The sequence below is a fragment of the Mesoplodon densirostris genome, chromosome 4 (assembly GCF_025265405.1).
Source record: "Mesoplodon densirostris isolate mMesDen1 chromosome 4, mMesDen1 primary haplotype, whole genome shotgun sequence".
In the NCBI taxonomy this organism is placed as follows: Eukaryota; Metazoa; Chordata; class Mammalia; order Artiodactyla; family Ziphiidae; genus Mesoplodon; species Mesoplodon densirostris.
This window is the reverse complement of record NC_082664.1, coordinates 132,711,265-132,733,827: the sequence shown is the minus strand read 5'-3', so window position 1 is coordinate 132,733,827 and position 22,563 is coordinate 132,711,265. Positions and strand designations below refer to the sequence as shown.

General features: G+C 43.5%; 1 protein-coding gene across 1 annotated transcript in view; it reads right to left on the bottom strand.

The window, feature by feature from the left end:
* Positions 1-22,307, bottom strand: part of LOC132487551 (nuclear receptor ROR-alpha) — a 95,149-nt gene extending 72,842 nt beyond the window's left edge. The window contains exon 1 of the mRNA XM_060095267.1: positions 22,221-22,307. Within this exon, the coding sequence (XP_059951250.1) occupies positions 22,221-22,251 (31 nt within the window). The 5' untranslated portion in view covers positions 22,252-22,307. The remainder of the gene's footprint in view (positions 1-22,220) is intronic.
* Positions 22,308-22,563: the final 256 nt, after the last annotated feature.

Sequence of the window (22,563 nt, the reverse complement as noted above, 5' to 3'; positions counted from 1 at the left end):
ATAATCAATGCTGGAAATGTTTACCCATCTGTATTATCTGAGGGTTGTTACTTACTGTTCCTGCTATTTTTTTTTTCCCTTGGAGAGGAATTTCGACGTGTCCCTCGCAGGGAGACCACAGCAAACAACGAGGATAGATTTTCACAATACTCAGCAGGAAGGGACACCGTTCTGCTGGCTTCTCTGACACAGTCTGAACCCATCGTGATGGTATATTTGAAGTGGTTTCCTGTGTTTTTCCATGTTTTAAAGACTACATTAAAGCCCAGGTCTTCTCTACACTGTTACGCTTAGCTGGAATTAATTTTTGTCCATTTTCTATGAAAATACAAATAATGATGCAATCAGACGTTTTGATAAAAATGAATGGCCTTGTTACTAGAGTTAAACAGACCTAACACATCACTTACAGCCCTCTCTGATACAAGAATATGCCACTGTAAACTCTTTGCAGCTCTCAGATGAAACATGATCAGTGAAAACAATTCCAGAAGAGGAGTAAGGAGACTCTGATTCTAGTCCTTACCCTGCCACTAGCTTAGACCGGGCAGGGCATTTCATCTCCCAGGTACCTGCTGTGTAAAGCACACAGATTGGATTAGATGACTTCTGAAGTTGCTATAGGTCAAATATCCTATAAAATGCTTGACTAGCTAAGGGACTGTTGTTTTTAGCTATGTCATCTTCCACAATCAAAATCCTGCTCCCTGGGCTTCCCTGGTGGCGCAGTGGTTGAGAGTAGGCCTGCTGATGCAGGGGACGTGGGTTCGTGCCCTGGTCCGGGAAGATCCCACATGCCACGGAGCGGCTGGGCCTGTGAGCCATGGCCGCTGAGTCTGCGCATCCGGAGCCTGTGCTCCACAACGGGAGAGGCCACAACAGTGAGAGGCCCGCGTACCGCAAAAAAAAAAAAAAATCCTGCTCCCAGCTGGGGAGTTATCAAAATTCACTGATCAGAACACTGTGCCAACTCATAAACTGACCTCACTACTTTTCTCAGTAAAATGTAATAATCGGGACTTCCCTGGTGGCACAGTGGTTGGGAGTCCTCCTGCCAGTGCAGGGGACATGGGTTCGAGCCCTGGTCCGGGAAGATCCCACATGCTGCGGAGCAACTAATCCCGTGCGCCACAGCTACTGAGCCTGAGCTCTAGAGCCCGCGAGCCACAACTACTGAGCCTGCATGCCACAACTACTGAAGCCCGAGTGCCTAGAGCCCGTGCTCCACAGTGGGAGGGGCCACTGAGGTGGGAAGCCCGCTCACTGCAAGGAGGAGTGGCCCCCCGCTCACTGCAACCAGGGAAAGCCGGCCCGCAGCAATGAAGACCCAACACAGACGAAAAATAAATTAAATAAATTAATTAATTTAAAAAAATGTAGTAATCCACACAAAAGTGCAGAGTGTGAATTATATAAATAGAATAATGCCCTAACTTAAAGATACCAGAGCATGCTGCAGAGGTCATAAATCCCAGCACTCTGAGATGGGGAGACGGAGGCCTGACCTCTAAGTTCCATGCATGAGATTCCATAGATTCTGCAGAAAAGATACTAGGCACACCCTCCTCTGTTCCTCAGTATCTGTAATCTGAATTTTGGGATCTTAAAATGACATAGCAAGGTTGAATACCTTAAATGTAGAAAGCAGCTCAGTATAAAGTGGGTATAAAGGGGATTCACTGGTTGGAGAACATGCTACCTTGCATTTCACATGGTCCCTATAGGGCAAGGAGGGAGAATGACTTTGAAATATATATGGCAAGGGGAAGAACCCATGAGAAACCAATCACAAAATGAGCATGATACCTCATGCTCTCAAAATGAGCATGATACCACAGCTTTCCCAAACACTTGGATAATTTGAGCATATTATCTAACCACCAGAAATGCAGGGACTCTAACTCAAAGGGCCTAATAAGGCCATGGCTATTACAGATAGCTGCATTGTTCTGCCTATATCTTTGGTAGCCAGACAAAAAGAGGGGCATTTAAGTCATACTCCTGCCCACTGTTTAAAAAAAAAAACTATAAATAATACTGATAATAAAACTACATTATGGATAAACAACAAGGTCCTACTGTACAGCACAGGGAACTATATTCAATATCCTGAGATTAAACCATAATGGAAAAGAATATAAAAAAAAGAATGCGTGTGTGTGTGTGTGTGTGTGTGTGTATGACTGAATCACTTTGCTGTACAACAGAAATTAACACAACATTGTAAATCAACTATATGTCAGTACACAGAGTCACAACCTTAAAAAACAAACAAAAAAAACTACATCATGAAGCACTCAGTGATGGTTGCCAAACACCTTAAATGTATTATCTCATTTAGTCTTCAAAACAATCCACTGAGGTGATGCCATGGATTATATCCGTTGGTGGATGAGAGCTGAGAGAGGTAAGTAACCCGTCCTAAGGTAAGGGAGTCAAACCACCTCTCTTCTGGATGAATCTGCCCAGTGCCAAGTGTTGATCTTGAATACATGAAGGAGAAACAACCTGAGAGGCAGCTGGCAATGATATTTACTTCTTCGCAGTTTGGGCCTATGTCCTGACTAACACGTATTCAATTACCAAATGTAGCTTTAAATAAACGTGTGCTCCAGCCTCTCAAATTTAAACAGTAGTCTTCCATGTCATAATTACGCTGGCTGTGACACGAGCCTAGCCGAGAGTGGATTTTTATTTTAACAAGCTTGAGTAGGTGCATGAGTGTGGGCTGAGCTTTTTGCTTGCTAGTCAGTACTTGAAAGCGGGCTCCAACCTTTAATTTAAGCATTCGCTTGTAGCACCAACAGGGCTACAGGGCTTCCAGTATCAAAGACACACTCCTCCATCCTTTCATGGCCCTACTTCTGTAAGCAGCGTGATTGAACTGCGGCACCACAGAACCTTGTTTTCCCTCCTCCTGGCAGCACAAGCCAAAACACTACGGCCCCATTCATCTTCGCGACATCAAAATGAAGTCCCGGAATCAATTTCTAACAAGCAAAGTGCAAAAATCCATTGAAGGAGTCTCGTGGCTGATGCCTTTCATATATCTCTCAACAGCATACGAGAGGCAAAGTGTCTGCACAGAAACCCAAATCATACCATAGAAGGGTCTTTTGCAACATCCAAAAAGCGTTTTTTTTTTTTTCCTTCGCTGAAATGATTAAGGGAAAGCACGATACTGAGAACATCTGATTGTTCCTAATGAATTCCATGTGCCTTGAAAATGTTTGGCGACCTCCCCCAGGGGCTTACCGTCACCTCTCTAAAGAACAACTCCCTTAGAGCGACAGCTGGGGCCTTTCATGGTCTGAACTCCACCGGCCTCCTCTAGCTGCGTCATCTCCTGCAGTCCCTACAGGCCACACTCAAGTACTTGCCAGCCCCAAACTCGCCTCCTTCGCTGTCTAGCCTTTGAGAATTTTCCCAAGCTCTACACTTTGTTGGGAAGACCTTCCTTCACTTCAAAGCTCAGCTAAGCTTTTGCCTCCCTCAGAAAGCTGTTCCTAAGCCCTCAGTCTGATTTGGGCTCCTCCTCTGTGCTCCCAACAAACCCTCCATTTCTCCAATCTGGCACTGACCCTGTGTCATGGTTTTATTTCCGCCTCGGGTCCCCACTGGCCTGTGAGCTCCTTGAACGCAGGAGCTACATCTTCCCTTCTCTCTGCTTCTAGCACTTTGTACAGTTCCTGCCACACAGCAGATGCTCAATAAATATCTGTGCATATTTTGCCTACCTCTCACTCCACGAAAGTGCTCCGAGGGAGCCTGCCACCCCAGTTTGCACCCAAGCTCAGAGTCTGGAACAATGTATCTTTTGTGAGACTCCCATGGTGCTGCGCTGTTGGGTCAGAGCAGCAAGGAGGTTCGAAACATGGGCTTGGGGGTCAGACAGGCTTGGCCTCCAAGGGCAGTTCCGTGCTAGCTCTATGGCCGTTGGGCAGGTCCCTGCCTCCAAGGGGTGGCGGTAAAAGGCTCACAGGAGTATGAAATGTGGGAATCCACTTCACAGTGCTTGGCACACAGGGGAAGCACTTTAAAAATGACAGGCCTAGGACTTGTATTACTGTTCACAGTGGTAGGGCTTGGATCGTGCAGAATTAGAAGCCTCTTAGATTGTATGATGAGAAATATCATCCAAGTGCCCGTTCCATCAGCCCCTTTGTGACCAAATCACATAACTCACGTCTTTGGGCACCAGCAAAGGCCCCGGTTAAAATGCCAGTGTGCATCAGCTGAGGTAAGATTGGATGAAGTCATTACCCCGACTTCAAATCTGTGTACATGGCGTGTGTCCCATTCCCCAGGTGAACATGATGAGAACCGTATTCACCATAATGCTTGTCCACTGCCTACTATGGGCTAAGCACCTCCTACTGGTGAGACACTGTAGAAAGCACCTTGGATGTGTTACTTCCTACTTTCCAAAACTCATATGAGGTCCATGTTATTATTATTATTATTTATTATTTATTTATTTTTTTGCAGTACGCGGGCCTCTCACTGCTGTGGCCTCTCCCGTTGCGGAGCACAGGCTCCGGACGCACAGGCTCAGCGGCCATGGCTCACGGGCCCAGCCACTCCGTGGCATGTGGGATCTTCCCGGACCGGGGCACGAACCCGTGTCCCCTGCACTGGCAGGCGGACTCTCAACCACTGTGCCACCAGGGAAGCCCGTTATTATTATTTTTTAATTTTACAGTTGATAAAACTGAGGTGTAGAGAGGTTATATGATTTGCCTAAGATCCTTCAGCTGGCATGCAATATTTATGGGATTTAAACCTATTTGGAAAAATTTTCAGATCCATCCATGCTCTTATACTTGTGCCAAATTTCTTACATTCCTTCCTAATTCATTTCCCTTATGTCACCTGGAAGAGCTGGGAGAGAATGGGACACAAGACGGAAACACTGAATTTGGGGAGAGGGAAGAGGGGGCGGTCTGGAAAAGAGGCACCACTGATCTCTATGTAGCCAGGCGGGGCACGGGGGGTGGTGCAACTCAGCCCTGGGCTGTTAAGCCGGGAGACCACTGGGAGTTATGAGATAGGAGATGATGGACTTTGAAAACACTGCCAGTGTGCTGAGCCATCCTTACCTAGAACCAGAAACCCTTAGCAAAGGGCTAAAAGGTACACAGAAAGCATTAAGTCTTAGAAGAACTTCCGGTACCCATAATAATATCACCGTGTCTTCTGATTCACTTTCTCCTCCTACCTTCCTCCTGGATCATTCAAAAGCCAACATTAAATAAAAGAAAAGAAAAGAAAAATGTAAAGTTGGCTATTGTGATACAGTTTATGGCTTTGTACATATATTTGAAGTATACAAATGCCTTTAGTTTCCCTTTCGTCAGGTCACAGATTCAGTCTTCTGTTTGTGAAGCAGTGGTATGAAGAAATTGAGATAAACGCAATGTGTGTTAAATGACAGTGAAAAATTCCAAGCCTGGAGTCCAGAGAATATTTTCAGTACTGTGAGTGTCTTATTTACACAAAGCGTACTAGAATGCCCCCACCCTTTAGTAAGCTTTTTGTCGAACTGCAACATACACAGAATAGGCCCAACTCACAAATGTAAGCTTGATGAATTTTCACAGTAAACACTTTGCGATCAAGCAAAAAAATGTCTTTTGGGTTTTAGTCTTTCTATGCCTGGGTCAAAACCACTGACTAATGCAAAACTGAAGGTATAAAACTTATTATTTTAAGTTCAGTTAGCAGGAAAATATTAGAAATTTAATAAAATACAATGCCTAAAAAGAGCCATTTTCCTTCAAAGAGAATTAATTAAATCGGAAATTTGGAGGAAGTTTTCTTTGTAACGGTAAGTAGGCATGCAGTTCACTCTCTAACCCTTTTGACAAAGGTGAGGGCTTCGCCTTCCCCACAGCCTTTCTAAGGAGAGAGGACGCTATCTTCCTTCCCTTCCTCTCCACTCCCGTCCTTCCCTCACGTCATCATTGCGTGTTGTTCTGACGCGAGACCATCTCACTCTCTCACTCTCCTTAGCCCTCCTGCTTTTGGGCAGGTCCAAGAGGAAATGAGGTGCTCTTTCTCTTGGCCAGCCTCACTTTGGGCCATTGCACAACCACTGTTTACACAGTGAGTGTGTTTCAGCCTAACCTTTTTTTTTTGCGGTACGTGGGCCTCTCACTGTTGTGACCTCTCCCGTTGCGGAGCACAGGCTCCAGACGCGCAGGGCAGCCATGGCTCACGGGCCCAGCCACTCCGCGGCACGTGGGATCTTCCCGGACCGGGGCACGAACCCGTGTCCCCTGCATCGGCAGGAGGACTCTCAACCACTGCGCCACCAGGGAAGCCCCCAGCCTAACCTTTAATTGGCTAATAAAACCATGTCGGGAGCCTGGTAACCCAGTACTCTGACACTGATCTGGCTCTAGGGGCACCAACTCTTCCCTTAGCAAGAGGAGTCAGGAGCAAGACCCTGGCAATGCACAATGTGCCAAAATACATTTGCTCCCAGTCAACTGATGGTCTGTTGGTAGGTGACCACATGGAACCAAGACCTGCGTGCCTCTTATTTGGTAACAACAAAGAGGCCGATGGCCCAGCTACAAAGGGCAATGCCAATGTCTATATGTTAGATGCCAACAAAGCAATTATAAAATTAAGAACAAGTATTTGAGCATTGCTTTCTAACTGCCCATTATTTTTCACAAGAAATTTCGGGGAAGGATGGACTTTCATACATTTCATTACTTTAACGGAACTGATTCTGCCAAGTGTGCGGGAAGTCAGTCGAAGGCTCAGCCTTCTTGTCACACTCCAGGGGCCAATGGATATCTGAGCAAAATCTTCTCTCTTGGAGAAGGTCTGAGGGAAGTGTGACTGATGAAGCTCAGGGGAAGGTACCCATCACTTGAGCGGTAGCAGGACCTTGAGACGTTTCCATCACTACACACAGCAATAAGATTCCCCAAAGCGCCCATATTAGTGACCAAAATCTCACATCTACCAGGAGTTGGGACCCCTCCTGAAGTTGAACTAATTGTACAAAATATTTTTTTCTCAATACAAGTCCAAACTGAAAAGACAAATGGCAGTCATTTACTACTACGTTTGCTAATGTAGGGTGCAGATGATTAAAGATAAATCATAAAGCCTCCATAAAACCCAATTTTATGCCAAACCTCTGTTTTATTAAAAAAGGAAACAACAAAAAGGTAACCATCAGCAATGGTCTTACACGGCCAATAAAGAGGAAATACATTATAAAGAAAACGGGGATTAGAAAATTTGTTCTCGAATTCATGTTTGAAAGTGCTTTGTTTAATATATAATTGGGGGGCTTCCCTGGTGGTGCAGTGGTTGAGAGTCCGCCTGCAGATGCAGGGGACACGGGTTCGTGCCCCGGTCCGGGAAGATCCCACGTGCCGCGGAGTGGCTGGGCCCGTGAGCCATGGCCGCTGGGCCTGCGCGTCCGGAGCCTGTGCTCCACAACGGGAGAGGCCACAGCAGTGAAAGGCCCGCGTACCGCAAAAAAAAAAAAAAAACAAAAAAAAAACAAAAAAAAAAACATATATATATATATATATATAAAATTGGGGGTTTATCTGCTAAATCTGTATAAATTTAAAGTCCCTTCTATTGTTACCTTGTGCTTTATCACAAAATCTTCTGTGCCTCCTAGAGTAAACTGTAAGGAGCAGTTCTCAAACTTTTGGTGTCTGGATCATTTCATGCTCTTAAGAGAGCTTTTGTTTATATGGGCTAGATATCAGTAATTACTGTACAAGGAATTAAAACAGAACATTTAACAATAGTTATCTATAATTAATTTGAAAATAACAGGAATAAATTCATTACATAGTGACATAAAGTATTTAAATATATATTTACAAAACAAAAAAGTTAGTAAAAAAATGCCATTATTGGGCTTCCCGGTGGCGCAGTGGTTGAGAGTCCGCCTGCCGATGCAGGGGACACGGGTTCGTGCCCCGGTCCGGGAAGATCCCACATGCCGCGGAGAGGCTGGGCCCGTAAGCCATGGCCACTGAGCCTGCGCGTCCGGAGCCTGTGCTCCGCAACGGGAGAGGCCACAACAGTGAGAGGCCCGCGTACCGCAAAAAAAAAAAAAAAAAAAAAAAAAAATGCCATTATTTTTGCATCTTTCATCTCTGGCTTAAGAGAAGACAGGTAGATTCTCATATCTGCTTCTGCATTCAATCTGTTGTATTCTTATGGTTGAAGTATGTGAAGAAATTCTGGCCTCACACAGATATGCAGCTAGAAAAGAGAGGAGCATTTTACTGGGCTTTTCAAATAATTCTGGATTTTCTTCTTTGACACTACACCAAAACTCAACAAGTGGTAGTTTCTTAAAGGTTAGTTGGAATATGGAACCTGAAACCATACCAGTAATTTTCTGTATTGTTAAATTCAAATACATTGGTATATTTTGTACTTTGAATGAATCTTTTACACCCATCCACATTTTTATAATGGCATGCATTTGGTCACTTGGAAGCTATTAGTTCAATGAGTTACGTAGCTCTTCCAGATGTTGACATGTTGCATTACCAAATTTCATTACCAAATGGGATTATATCAAGTAATCACATTTATTGATATCACCACCTACATCATCAGAAAATTTTTTATGTATTAGGATGCTGTCAAGTTCATGGTGTTGGGTACAAGTGTTACAAAATTCTAATATTTGCCTGAAAGCTTGAATCTATTGGTAATAAATACTGTCAACTATTTTTCTTGAAATGATGAGCTTACTTGGTTCATTTTTGAGAAAATGTAGGACATACACCTAAGTCTGAAGAACTGCTGTCAGTGTTTCTAGTAAAAAAATGGCATTCCATTCAAAACGCAGTGAGTTCAGCTCTTAACTCAAACAATGGCACAAGTACTTTTCCCTGGAGATCAACATCCTTCTTCTGTACGGAGCAGAAGTGCTCTAGTACTTTATGTGTACTTCCCATTTTGTCTAAAAGACTTGTACTCAAGGGTCAAAATTTAATAAGCTTAATAATTTTTACTGCTTCATCAGGACAGTCTCAAATGAACTTGGTAATGTTTTGTTACCAGCAAGTCCACAGTAAGAGCAAAAATGACTATTGCCTTGATTCCTGCAAAGGTATTAGGAGTTTTACCCGCCAGTGCTTTGGCACTATCAATGCAAATGACCAGTACAGTCAAAAGGGCAAATAACGTCTTAGTGTTATTATGCAAAGAGTTTTAATCTCTTGGAACCCCTGAAAGGGCCTTGGGGACCCCCAGGGGTGCCTGGATCACACGTTGAGGACCACTGCTGTGGTGGATAGTACCAGTATAAATCCACTCTCTAATCTGCTCAATGCTTATGTCCTTGTGGGGTTCACAGAAAGAAGATTTAAAAGGTTTATTTCTGTCTCCACATTCCTGCCCTCCCTGCTCAAAAAAAATTCCATTGTGGCAATCCAACATAAATAGTGTGTATAGAACAAAGAAATTGCAGTACTCTTGAGTTCATCAGCATTTTCCTCCCTAACAAAGAAAGCTACTCTAACAAGCTATTGGGAAAACTATTGTGAGTTATAGGAAATATGACATGCTCAGTCCCCCCTCTATCCCATCTAACTCCCAACCCTCCCACACCTTTCACTTGGGGGTATTTTGGATGAGCTCTTCATAGTGTCCTCAGAAATAATTGGGTGTCCTAATTCAGCCACATGCAAATTAATGCTCCCCTAAAGAGGCCTTATTATAATTTCCAACCCTTGATGTCTACATAATCCCCTATAGTTCTTTAACTTCTTGCTTTCTAACTTCTGTTTACCAATGCACTACTTTTGTCAGCTCAGTATAGCATCAATTAGTAACACAGTTGTTTATTAGGTCTCCCTAGAGCCTTGAGAAAGCTGCTTTGTATTTATTAATGACCACACAGAGCACTACTATTTTTCGATAGCATTTAAAAATGAGTAAATTACTGAAGATGAACTATAAAAGAACTTCAAATGTCAAAGGCAAGCCAAAAAAAAAAAAAGCACATTATTTCAAACCACCCATAATGCTTGCATGGTTAATTTTATTTTCAATTTAATAACAAGAAGTGGGGGGGGAGTCAAATCCAGACTCTTCTTCCCGTTCTACCTCTAGCATTCTGGAGTACACACCATTTGCTTGATAGAACTGAGGCAGCGATCTGGCGATTAATTAAGAGCCGGTTTAACAGGTCTAAATTTCATTATCACATACACCTGTTAGGTAACGTACACCTGATTCAGCAAAAAATCCACCCACAAGGCGAATGTTAAAAAATTTAAAAGCAAGGGTGGGGGGTGCCGGTGGGGACAACTCCAGAAACTTAGGTCCAGTTTTATGTCAAGCATAATTCAAAACAACCAACTTGAAATGTATCCAATTTGTACTCTCTTATTTTGTGAATAATTCCCTGGACCCTATTAGGTGAAGTGAGAGCTGCCCATGCCGGTACACAATTCGCTTCTTAAGGAAACCAGAGACCAATCTTTCCTGCAATGAGTCTCTCCTAACCAAACTTAGAGCGATGGGGAGCAATTACAGAGCTCATTTGCCCTCCTTTTATATTCCTGGTCATTTATGAAATGAAGACGCTGATCTGCAAAAAAAATCACTTTGCATTCAAGAAAGGAGCTCTGGGAGCTACCCCAGAGCATCTGGCTACGAGGCAGAAAAACATACCTCGGTGCACTTCCTTTGTCTTGCGCTCTCCCTTTGATGTGTAAGTCACTGGTGGAGTAAGCTGTGATCGCTTTGATGTTGAACTTCTAGACTTTATTGTTACTAGCATGCCTACAAGGAGAGCTGTCAGTCATGTCGTACATCTGAACAACCATTTTTCTTTACGGCACATCTCTTACAAGCATCAATCCTTAAGTACATGTTTTCGCATTTCTGCTGACTACCACAGTCTTCATTGGAGGAGGGCTGTGCTCAAATATAACTACGGCACCCACATCTTCTGTAAACACCCTAAGGCGTCATCAGATGGCTGGTAACCAACCTTCTGCAACAAGAGAAGCCTGAGCGCAAAACATATTTCTAGCAAATGAAAACATTCTGAAAACACTCAAGCCATCTTAACAGTCAAAATGAGGAGTTTAGCCAATATTTCCCCTAAGCAGCCATTGAAATCACACAGAAACTTCCAAGCCACTTTAAAAGGGATTCTGAATGCAACAGCAACAGGGGGCTTAGAAAGTCTGCCAAAACTTTGGGACGTCTTGACTCATATTAAATGACTTTGTTTCTCTGCAGTGGGGGAAACAAAACACTTCTGTTCTACATGATTATGCTTGTGATAGAAACATTGCTTTTGAAATAGATTTCTGCCAATTATTTTGTCAAATGGTACCATTTTCAGAAGGTGCTTGCTATTATGGATGTAGCTTAAGTTACAGGAGGATGGCTTTCTATAATTTTCTGTCTAAGGAGAACATATGGATGTATATCAACATGTGTCCAATTTCTTAAATATATACACGCCAAACAGGCAATGTGCTCATCCTCAAAAAATCTCTGTTGAAAAATACACAGCTCTAATTTCATTTACCGGCTCCCATCAGATTTACTTTTCAAACTCCTTTGTCATTTGTGCAACTGCAGAATATTATCAAACCCCACTGGGAGATTCCACACAAAAAGGAAATAAAGTTAAGGTGCTTACATCACACCATGCTGGTTTATAATGAACTGGTATCTTTCTGAATAAATGTTTCAACGAAATCCAAGTTCTTAGAGATACAGATGAGGAAGTAGAATGATATTTTTCATGATAGAACTTAGTTTTGTAGTTTTCTTTTATTAAGCTGGCAACACAGGAAATACACTGTTTCTGCTTGTTAAAAAACTGCAAACAATATATTGGGAGAGACTCAATGTCTTTGGGTTTCTGGCCTGGAATATTTGGTAAGGAATAAAATTACTGTGGTGTGTGATGGTTAAGACTATTTGCAGGGCTTCCATTTTTAAGCAACCTCCCTACCCCGACCTCCTCGGTTTTAACTCAACCATCAAAAAAGGCTTTGGGCTAGAATTTGATAAGTAAGGTATGACTAATTTACCAGAACTAAGTCAGGGCATAAATATTAATGAAAGCTTGCTTATTCTTAAATTTATTTAAATAATTGGCAAAAAGTAATTACCTCTTTCTACCTTAAATTTTCACTCCCCAAAGAAACCGATAAGCTGATGAAGGCACCTCTAGCAATTAGGGGTTGAGACAAGGAATAAGGAAACTAGAGTGTATTTGTTTTCTTCCTCCCAGTCTTGGATGAGAAACCAGACCTTTCCTTCTGTTTTAAGACAAACATTTTCACAGAATGAGAGAGCTGGAAAAGCTCTTGATGGCTACCAATTTTCCCTAATTTTACAAATGGGGAAAGTGAGCAATTGAGGTATCCTGACCTGGCAGAAGAACCCATGTCTTCTCCCACCCTACATGGGGTAGGGGGCGGGGGGGAGGTTCCACCATCCAACACTGCTGCCCTGCACTGGGGACAGATGACTCACATGTCAAATAAGGGTGTTGGACCTCAGAGGTTTCTTGACCAGAATCATCTGGACAGCTTTAACAAATTATCAATACTTGAGACCCGCCTCAGACCAATAAAATCAGAGCTTCCAGGAGTGGAGCCTGGGCTGGTGTTTTTCAAAAAGCTCTCTAGACAGTCTAGTGGGCAGACAAGGCTGAGAACCAAGAGACCAGATGACCTCTAAACTCCCTCTTGGGTCTACGGCAGAACATTCATCACTGGTTAGAAAAAATTCTTGGATTTCATTCCCTGCTGTTCATCCATGAGGCCATAAGCAATTTTAAGCCATTACAATTTCTATGTTGGCCGAGCTGTTGTCACTATCTGTATTTATCTAGTTCATTTATATGTTTACTTAGGTATTATCTACCTCTTCCCACGAGAACATACACTCGAAGAGACCAGAGGTGAAGGCTGCTGTGTTTGCTGTTGCCCCCATGGCAACATCACATCTGTCACATGATGGGCTATGGCACCACCATTTTCCAAAGAAGGAGGAGCTGGAGTTGGTGCAGATGGGGGTCGGCCTTCCTCCACATCAGCCAGAGTAGTACCACTTTTCTGTTTCACCAGACTAGAATCTAAGTTGCACAAAGGCAGTGTGGTGTCTGTGTCATTCAAACTTCGCCATTCCAGTGCCTGGACGGGGGCAGATACACGCCAGGTGCTCAGGGCCTGAGAAACACCACCTTATAAATAGGAAGCATTCACAACTTGCAGGGCTCTAAAACCTGTACTTTGTTGCTGAAAAAAAAAAGCAACATAGAAGAGGCATCACTGTTGTCACTGGAGTTGGCCTTGACTTCTGAGGCACAATCCCCAGCCTGCCCCACTGAGTGGTCACAATGGTGGCAAGACCCAGCCCCGGGGCTCACTGAGGGCTAGAAGGCCAGAGCTCCTGGGCAAGGTTTATGCAGAAAAGGAATACAGGGTTGGGAAAGTATCACAGGGGCCTCTCCTGTTTGGATCATTTGGGGTAACAGACTGGGAGCCTGCCCACTTTTTTTCCTACACACTGGTTGATAGAAGGGCCAGAAATAATCAGAAGAATATCTCAAATGTGTTAATAACATCCAAACAATGGCAGAAACTGCCATGGTGTGCACCTCACCCACTCTGAAAGGAGATTTCAGTGGCCTCAGAGGAAAGTTTATGCTTACCTTAATATCACTGACCTGAGCATCCTTTCCTCACTAGTAAGAGGAGACGTTTAGACCCGAGCAGTAGTTCCCAAACCTGTCAGATCCTCAGTCACCAAGGGGAGCTTTTACAAATTCAAATTCCTTGGCCTCTCCCCAGACCATCGGAATCAGAATCCATATAGGTGGTGATAGAGACCGGGCACTTATTTTTTTAAAAATGCTTCTCAGCTAACTGTGAAGATCAATGATATTTGGGAACCACTGAAGGGTTGGAGGATTCTGCTGCCCATCTGAGCTCTGACAGGCGAGGGCGAGGTTTCACAGAGGGAGTGAGAAGGACCATCTGAACTGGCAACACCTGAGACACCTTTTAAATACTCACCTTCCTGGGTTGGGAAGACCAGGCTGACAGAATCAGGGTCTCCGTGGGTGGGACCCGGAAATCTGCCTTTGTAACTCTTCGGGTTATGGGTTGCTCTCCAAAGTTTCAGAGCCACTGCTTAGGCAGGATTTTAGAGCTACCCTATGGCTTATTTGGAAGGGAATCATGTTCACACATAAATAGAAGGCTTAACTTTATCCAATTACATTAGTGTTTCACTGCGTGTTGCAAAATGGCAATTTTGTTTTAAATGGCACAGACTTCATAGAAACTACAAACCTATAAGCTCAAAAGTCTTAAAGCAGCTTTCTCTAGTTAAGCGTGGCAGGCAGTTTCTCAGTGCATGTCTTTAAACGCTGATTCATGGCTTAAGATACACGATAGGGAGGAAGGTGTCCTTGTTCTATTATAAAAGCACACAGGTGGCACCTATACAACGTAGCACACAATAGGCACTTAATAAGTATTTGCTGAAACAACTTTATTTCGTTATTTATACCCAGGGTTCTACCGAAGATTTGACATGAGATAAAGAAAAGAAGAAAAAAACCCAACAACTGCAAAATGAAAATAACATTCTGTGAAAAAGAGAATATTTCTCATGTGGTGAAAGAATCACACTTCTGGGTGGCGCAGTTTGAAAAACGGTTTGCTTCAATAACTGATCTGAAACTTAACCACAAGTCTTCACTTCTGGACCACTACCTTATTTCTATGATGAAAAGGTTTGAACAGCAGGTTTTCCTGGCTTTTTAAAAATTCCCTTCCTTCTTTTTCATGTAAAGATGGAATTTAATCTTTCCGGTAGGAACAAGTAAGCACTGTCGTCCTTTAAAATCCTGGTGATTATCTGTCATTAAGATCACCCTGGTTATTCTAGCTCAGCTCAGAAGCCTTGACTGCTTGAGCAATGCAAAATTCACGTAAACTTGAATTCTCATCTCTCCCCGTAGCATCAGTAACAAAAGATATTTAAGGAAATAGGAAGGTCAATAATTATTTCTTTGATTCCAACACAGAAACCAGATTGTTTCATAATAGTTTCACACTCGATATACCACTGAAATCTAAGCACACATTTCACTTGTATTATCTATTATCCTAAAAATTACACAAACGAATGCTTATCTCTATTTTGTGCACTGTTTTAAAACATAAATGATATTATGTTCTAAAAACCTGTGTAACATATACTCAATTTCTTTGGCAAATTGTATATACTTAAGTGAACAAAATGCTCTAACCCTAAGTATTCAGAAACCAGCGGGTTAATAGTTTTGCATCCATTGAAAAATTGCTTTATTGCCAAAAAGAGCTACAATTGTTTACTTCTTTCTAAATGTTTCCCTTTTTTGAAAAAAAAAAGCTTTAGATTTAAAAAGGGAAAATGCTGGATTTCTCTGGTCAAAATGACTGACAATCTCTTTTTTAAAAATATTCGAGGGTAGGGGAATAGAATTGAGGTTGAAATTCTAAAAACAAACAACCAAACAACAACAACAACAAAAATCAAGGATTACCACAAAGGTCACCAACCAAATCTCACTTAAATATTTAACTTTAATATGGAGCCAAACAGAATTTTATAAATCAACTTTAAGTTTTAAAAAAAATTCCCTTCCAAGCAAACTTTTAACATTCATTATCTCTCTCACAGACGCATTTCTAGTAACCATGCAAAACAATAAATTACACTTTTGAATCTGATGTAGTAAGTCCCACAGCAATCGAGAAAATAACTTCAACCTTTGACCTTCTCCACTAGCCTGATGGGAAATTCATTGGCACTGTTACCGCTTTTAGCATTCCATGAGAAAGTAACCACTAGAGGGCAGCCTTATTTCAGCTCTGACACACTACTTTGGAGAAAAACACCTCAGAAATGCTTCTCATGTTCCTTTAATTATTTTTTCAACATCTTTGATTTTCTTGGATATTTAATATCAACTTCAGTTCATCCAAAAGTATTTCTAAGTAGGTCAAAGGTCCACTTTCACAAATTTCAACGGTAGCACAAAGGCTAGTCATGACGTTCAAAAGATACAACCTAGCTTATGAATCTTAAAAAATTTAAAACAAAATTTAAACTCTTTTCTCTTTACTACATGGTGGGTTAAGTGCTGAGTCAATCATATCACAACTAGGACTCGGGTTGTGGTACAAAAATTCAAGAGGTTCTAGTCAAACTGAAATGTGTTTGAGGAAAAAAATGACCAAGGTTGCTAGAAGGCTGACTGTGAACAGAATGGAGTGGAGACGCACAGCAAAGATTGATTGAGTGTGTGTGTGTGTGTGTGTGTGTGTGTGTGTTTCATACTTAGTCTACAAATAACTGACAATCTTTCAAATGAAAGATGGATTAAATGTATTGTACACAGCCCCAAAAGAAAGGATCAGAATCAAGGGATTAAAAGTATGAAAGAGAGACTTATGCTTGAAATAAAAAGAATTTTCTTATTCAAGATGGAATAAGCTTCCTCTAATGATAGTGAGCTCCCCATCATAGGAGGTGTTCAAGCATAACCAGACAATTTGCCAGGAACGCTGTGGAGAGGAACCAAATGCCAAGAGGGTGTGTATCTGAATGACATTTTAGGTTTCTGCTCTCCCTGAGACTCTATGAAATGATGCTTATTTGCTTTCAGGCAAAGACCACTCAATCCAGTTGCCAGAGAAATAAACCCCCATCAAGTGAGAAATGAGCTTTTGCAGATCTATCTACTTGGAAACTTTGACTCTGATTTTCTAAAAGACAACAGATTTCTCAAGAATACGCCCATGATCATGCCCGTTAGCTGTCATGGAAACAACCAGGACAGCACTCACAAGCCCAAGGATTCATGAGTTTTCTACTCCATAAAGGGATATGAAATTTAGAAGATGCGTTTGTGAATGCTCCCTTTGCCTAAAGCTAAGTGGACCATATAGATAAATCTCCAGCTCGATTCTCTCATAATGGAGTTAGGTTACACAGGTTAGCTGCATTTCATAGTATTCCATATTCTTTAGGAAAGTAATGCTTACATTTCACTCAGATCCTCTTACAAGAGGCAGACTTAATGAAAATCGTGGATGAAGAGAGCTAATGGTAAGCAAATAAGAATAACCCTATTTGTACCAAATTGATTTTATTAAATAGTAATTTAAAGATATTAGGCTCAGCAAAGCATTACATAATTGAATCTATTTTTTCCCTTATAAATGCCAGAGTTATAATTTCCACTAACTAGAGACTAAGTTATATCCAGGACATTTTCACAGCTTCCTCCAGGGGAGGCAGCGTGAAGACAGTAGAAATTAGGGCTCTAGTCCTCACTTCACTTGTCAAGCTTGGCTAACCAACACATAACCTCTGTGAGCCTCAGTTTCTTCGACTAAAAACCACGACAGTGTCAGTGACTTCCCATGGAGGATTAAATGAGACAAGAATGGCTGCAAACCATAAAGCAAAAAACAAATATAGATTAACATCAAACTGCTATTTGTTTATGAAATGCTTAGTAAATTTCAGAGGCAATGAAATCAAAAGCAAAAAATGACATCGCTGGCAAACTTAGGGAATAGGTTTGACATTAATTTTTATACAAAGATCTTAAAGTCATCATATTTCTTCCTTATATTATGATGAGGGCTAACAAATGCCACTTAGAAAATCCAGAAACAAAAGATTTCAACTGCTTTCTTGCGTTTTGCCTGTTGGCCAATATATGCTAGTATCTGTCTATTTAGACCTCTTATTTCTGGATATAGCACTCTGACAACGAACAGAAAAACCATGATCCATCATGTCACAGACAATACCGACAGATACAAAAATCTCTGATTGCAAATCTCTAAGGCCATGACTCAAGGGCTGGTGTGGAAGGGAGGTATCGTCGGTGGAGGAGCTAGAGGAGGGAGAGAGAACAAGTAAATCATTCCTCAAAGGGTCAATATGTGGTCTTTGAGATAATATCAAATGTGAATTCACACCTGTGTTGTCACTGGTGGACCCCTCCAAATTATTATTATTTTTAAAGCAGAGAAACATAAATGCTAACTCTGAACATCTAATTATGGTTTTTTAAATTAATAAATATGAAATATATAGGTTAAGGCAGGCTTGATTTCTTATTAATAAACACTGTGAATACTTAGAATCCATGCAGAAAATTTCTATGACAAAGTATTCATAGATTTGTTCAACACAAGGGGTTTATTGATCGCTAAAATAAGCTGAGAAGATTTTAAGAAAACTCAACTCTACCTCTGCAGATCTAGCTATCTATCTATTTATCTAACCATCCAGTAACTTTTTCTCCCAGTAAATGGTCATTTGTGAATATTATTTTCTTAGGTGCCCTAGAGCAAATTACAAAGTAGCTAGGTGCTACTGCTGATGCTTTGCAATTATCTACTTGCTGACCTCATCCATTTTATTGTGATTCACTTGGCTGGGAGGGAAAGGCTGGTAGAAAAAGGAGTCTAGTAAGAACTATTAATATATTTACTAATATATCTACTAGATAGTAAAAAAAAAAGCCCTAATATTTAAATCATATATATATTTAAAGGACTAAGTCTGTTTAGAAATTGTATTATTTTAGAACTGGGCAGCATTAAAGAAATTATATGGTACTCAATTCAAATCGAGGGCAAAGTGGTTTACTTATGATAAATTGAAAGTGATGTGATTGAAATATGTAAAATCAAGAGACTGCTCATGAAAATGGTGCTTCTAAAATATTCTCTACTTCATAGAAGGTCCGAGCTCCCTCCTCACCCAGTGGACAAATGGACTCAGAGATCCTCTTTGTCTTTAAAAGAACTGACCTCTCCTTGCCTGCTAAGCACTCTGGGGTCTGAAATAGCCATTTGAGTTTTCTCTTTCCAAGATCCAGCCATCACCCTCTCCCAATCCTACCCATCAAAGGTCATGAAAATGGAAAAAAAATCCCAGCTAAGGGATACCACTGACACAGTACTTAAAATAAGACGAGGGATAAAATTCAAATTTCATTGGGAAAGAGAAAGGCCAAATTCTTTAAAACTATAAAATCACATTTACTAGAGTTGGAAATACCCCATATCACCCACATATACAGTATTTTCAAAGCAGTAACATGCCTTGTGTTTGCACATGGATTGTGCTGAGGGAAGAGTCTACGATGGGACATTCATTCCCCTTAAGCCTCCCTTCACTCCCTTAACTCCATTTACATGAACACAGGCTGAGTGCTCCGTTCCTAGGAAGCAAAGGGGGTATAATCTACTAAAACTGATGAAGCGCTCGCATTTCCCTTCAGCACTGGCTGCTGCCTGACATTTGGCCAAAGCACTTTTATGATGCGTAGAACAAGTGCTCCCCTGATTATAAATGTTATCTCTGGCTCTCTCCATTTGCTCAAGAAGCAATCCAAATGGTACTGGAATTCTGTTGTTAATTAAACAAAAACAAAACTGAAGGATGAGACTAGAGTTGCTCAAATGAAGATTTATTACTTCTAAGCATGAGCCCACTTTAAGCCTAAACTTATTTGACAACTAAGGCAGAGGAAGGATTTTCTTCTTTGGTGAGTTCAAAAGGCCTGCTTTAATGATGTTTTAAAAACATCAGTAAATCAGCCAACAAAGAGAATGTTTCTCTTTTATGGTGGCTTGTTCTCTCCTCCCCTGGCCACATGCATACACATACCAAAAAACTATATTGTAAAGAGTGTTTCTGTTTTGTATAAAAAACCTAATTACACAAACTCTCTTACATATGGGACCAATTTAACTATTAAAGCTGAGAGGCAGTAGGGAAGTATTTAATATGACTCTGGGCCAGTTTTTTTCCCCTTAAATCTGATACGGAAACATTTACAGCATTCCTTATTTTCCCACAAACTGTTTTTCTTCAGTTTAAATATGCTCCAAAGCAAGATAATCCCATTAAGACACAGGATATGATGATATTGGGAATGAAATATTCTAATTGTCTAGATGCATTTTATTTCTACACCTCCCCCCGCCCCCTCCCCAGCCCCGCAGCTGAGCTTATAGAAAAACTGAACTGCCAGTACATCTGAGCTACTTTTCGCAAAGCACAATACTATGCATCTATTATCTTCTGGCAGCCAGAGGTCACTCCAAGACAAATGTGTGGGCTAGAGCTTTTGGGGGATATAGTGGTGGTGTGATTCCCATGATTATATCACTAAGGGATAGTATGGAACTTCATTTTGTGCTAGAACTACAAAAGCAAAAGCCTATGTACTCAGAAACATCAAAATTAACATTCAGACGCACTTTCCTTATTGTTTGGTGGTTACTGTTCATTAGGGAAAATAGTATCAGCTTCTCACCCTTCCCCAGTCGACACCAATCATACTAAATAAAATAGATAAGGACTAACATTGACACCTCCCCAAATCTATTTCACGCCTTAAAGAAAAAAACGGAAGAAAATGTCTTAACTACAAAGGCTATCTGAATCGTTTTACTCTTACAGGATTAATGAACCGCTGGAAATAGCATAAAAGTTTTTTTGAGGGGGAGGGGAGGAGCATACGTTTCGTCTACATAAGAAGTCGATAAGAAAATCTTAAAATCATTTTGGGAAGAAAAAAAAGTTAAGTGCTTAAGAATGTGGAGGTCTCCTACCCTTTCCTTTATCTGTTACATATTCTAAAAATGATTAAATTTCATTTCCCGCAAGCCACCAGGGAAAAGACAAAAATTTGCTCTGGGCACGTCGTATAGAAAGATTTCATCTAAAGCAGCTCATCTTAGCGTCCAGTACGTTTCGGCCTGTTAATAATTAATAAAAGAGATGCCACCCAATCTCTAGTGAAGAAAGGCAAAGCTCGGTGATCCGAAAGTAAACCCAGTGCAGATACCGAACTGGTGTCCTTCGTCTAGGATTGCAACAAAACCTCAACCTTAGCAAACGTTTAACGAGCGCCCCGCGCCCGCACGGATGGGCAGAACCCGCAGGACAGTCTGGGTCTGCAAAACTGCTGCGTATGAGGGGAGCCCTGTGCGCCGCAAACAGATGGGGCTCTAAATCCCCACTCCCAGCGGCCGGGTCCGCGGGCAGATTATCGGCCCCGAAGAACCTGCTGGCGCACGAGCCGGCGGAGGGCTGCGGGCTGAGTTTTCTCTCGGGCTGTTTGCGTGTCTCGGCTTGTCCGGACCGCGCAGGCGAGTTCCTGCGCACCTCCAAACTTTGGCTTTCCCATTAGAAATTTCCCTGACTTGCCATGGTTTCTTTCCTCCTCACCTGAGAAGACCTGAAGCCAGTCCTCTCTGCAACCAGTCCCCATTGCCATCCCGCCACCAGCCCGGCAAAAGACTTCGGATCAGGAAGGAAGGCCGGGCGAGGAGGTCTGGCCGCGACTAACCCGCGCCCGCCGGCCCTCGCCGCCGTCTAACCTCCACTACTGCCCGCGAATCCTGTGGGGGGGAGAAGTTGCTTCCCCACATCCATCCACAACCCAAAGTATCAAGTGAGGGTGCGCTGCGGCTGCCGCCCAGGGAGTCTTGGCACGCTCCAGAAGCCCGTCTCGCTCGGGCCTGCGCGCTTTCGGAAGCGGCCGCGGCGGGCACGCAGCGCGGACCGGCCGCACTACCCCTGCAGGCGGCCGCCCTGGCGCTCGGGGCCGCCGGGCGGCGGAGGGGGGCGGGGGGGAGGGTGCAAGGCCCGGGGCGCTGACCAGTCCCCAGGAATGACACCGCGCCCGGGCGCACGCTCGGCCCGGCCCGGCCGCGGCGCCTTCCCTACGTAGGCCGGAGCTGTCCGGGGTGCGGGCCCTGGGGACCCGTCGCGGGCGCCCCTTGGCTTCCTCCGAGCTCCTCAGACCCTCCCCTCCCTGCCAGAAGCGCGGCGACTCCCAGCAAACTTTCTTCCGGGAGCCCCGCCGGGTGCCAGGCGGACCCGGGCGACTGACAGGAGCCGGAGGGGACAGAAGAGGGGGGGGTCCAGCCCCTGCGCCTTTGCCCCCGACAGGAGTCAGGCAGATCCCGCGGCCTGGCTCAGGGGGCGCCCTGCAGGGGCCCAAAAAGCCCTGGCGGGGCTCCAGCGCCCAGCCCTGGGCAGTACGTGCGCTCGGGCAGGCGCGCCCACCCCTCCCCCTGCGCGCCCGCCTCCCCGCCCCCCGGAGCAGCCAGCCCACCCGGCCCCGGCGGGGCGCCCGGGCTCACCTTTCATCGCTGCGATCACAAAATACATCATTTAAGCCGCGGTGCGGAGAGCGCAGGGAGAGCGGATGGTCCGACCCCGGAGCCCCCTCTGCCGCCGCCGCCGCGCCGCCGCCGCCTGAGCCACAGCAGCAGCTGCCGCAGCTGCCCGTCCGCCGAGAGCCATCCCGAGCCATAAGAGGCTCCATGTGACCGGCTGACATCACGGCCGCCGCTCTGTTTACACCGCGCCCCTCCGCTTCCTCCCCGGGCGGGAGGCGGGCGGCAGGAGGCGGGGGCGCTCCAGCGCCGCGCCCCGCCCCGCCCCCCCGGGCAGGTGAGCGGCGGCGGCTCCCGGGCGCACCCG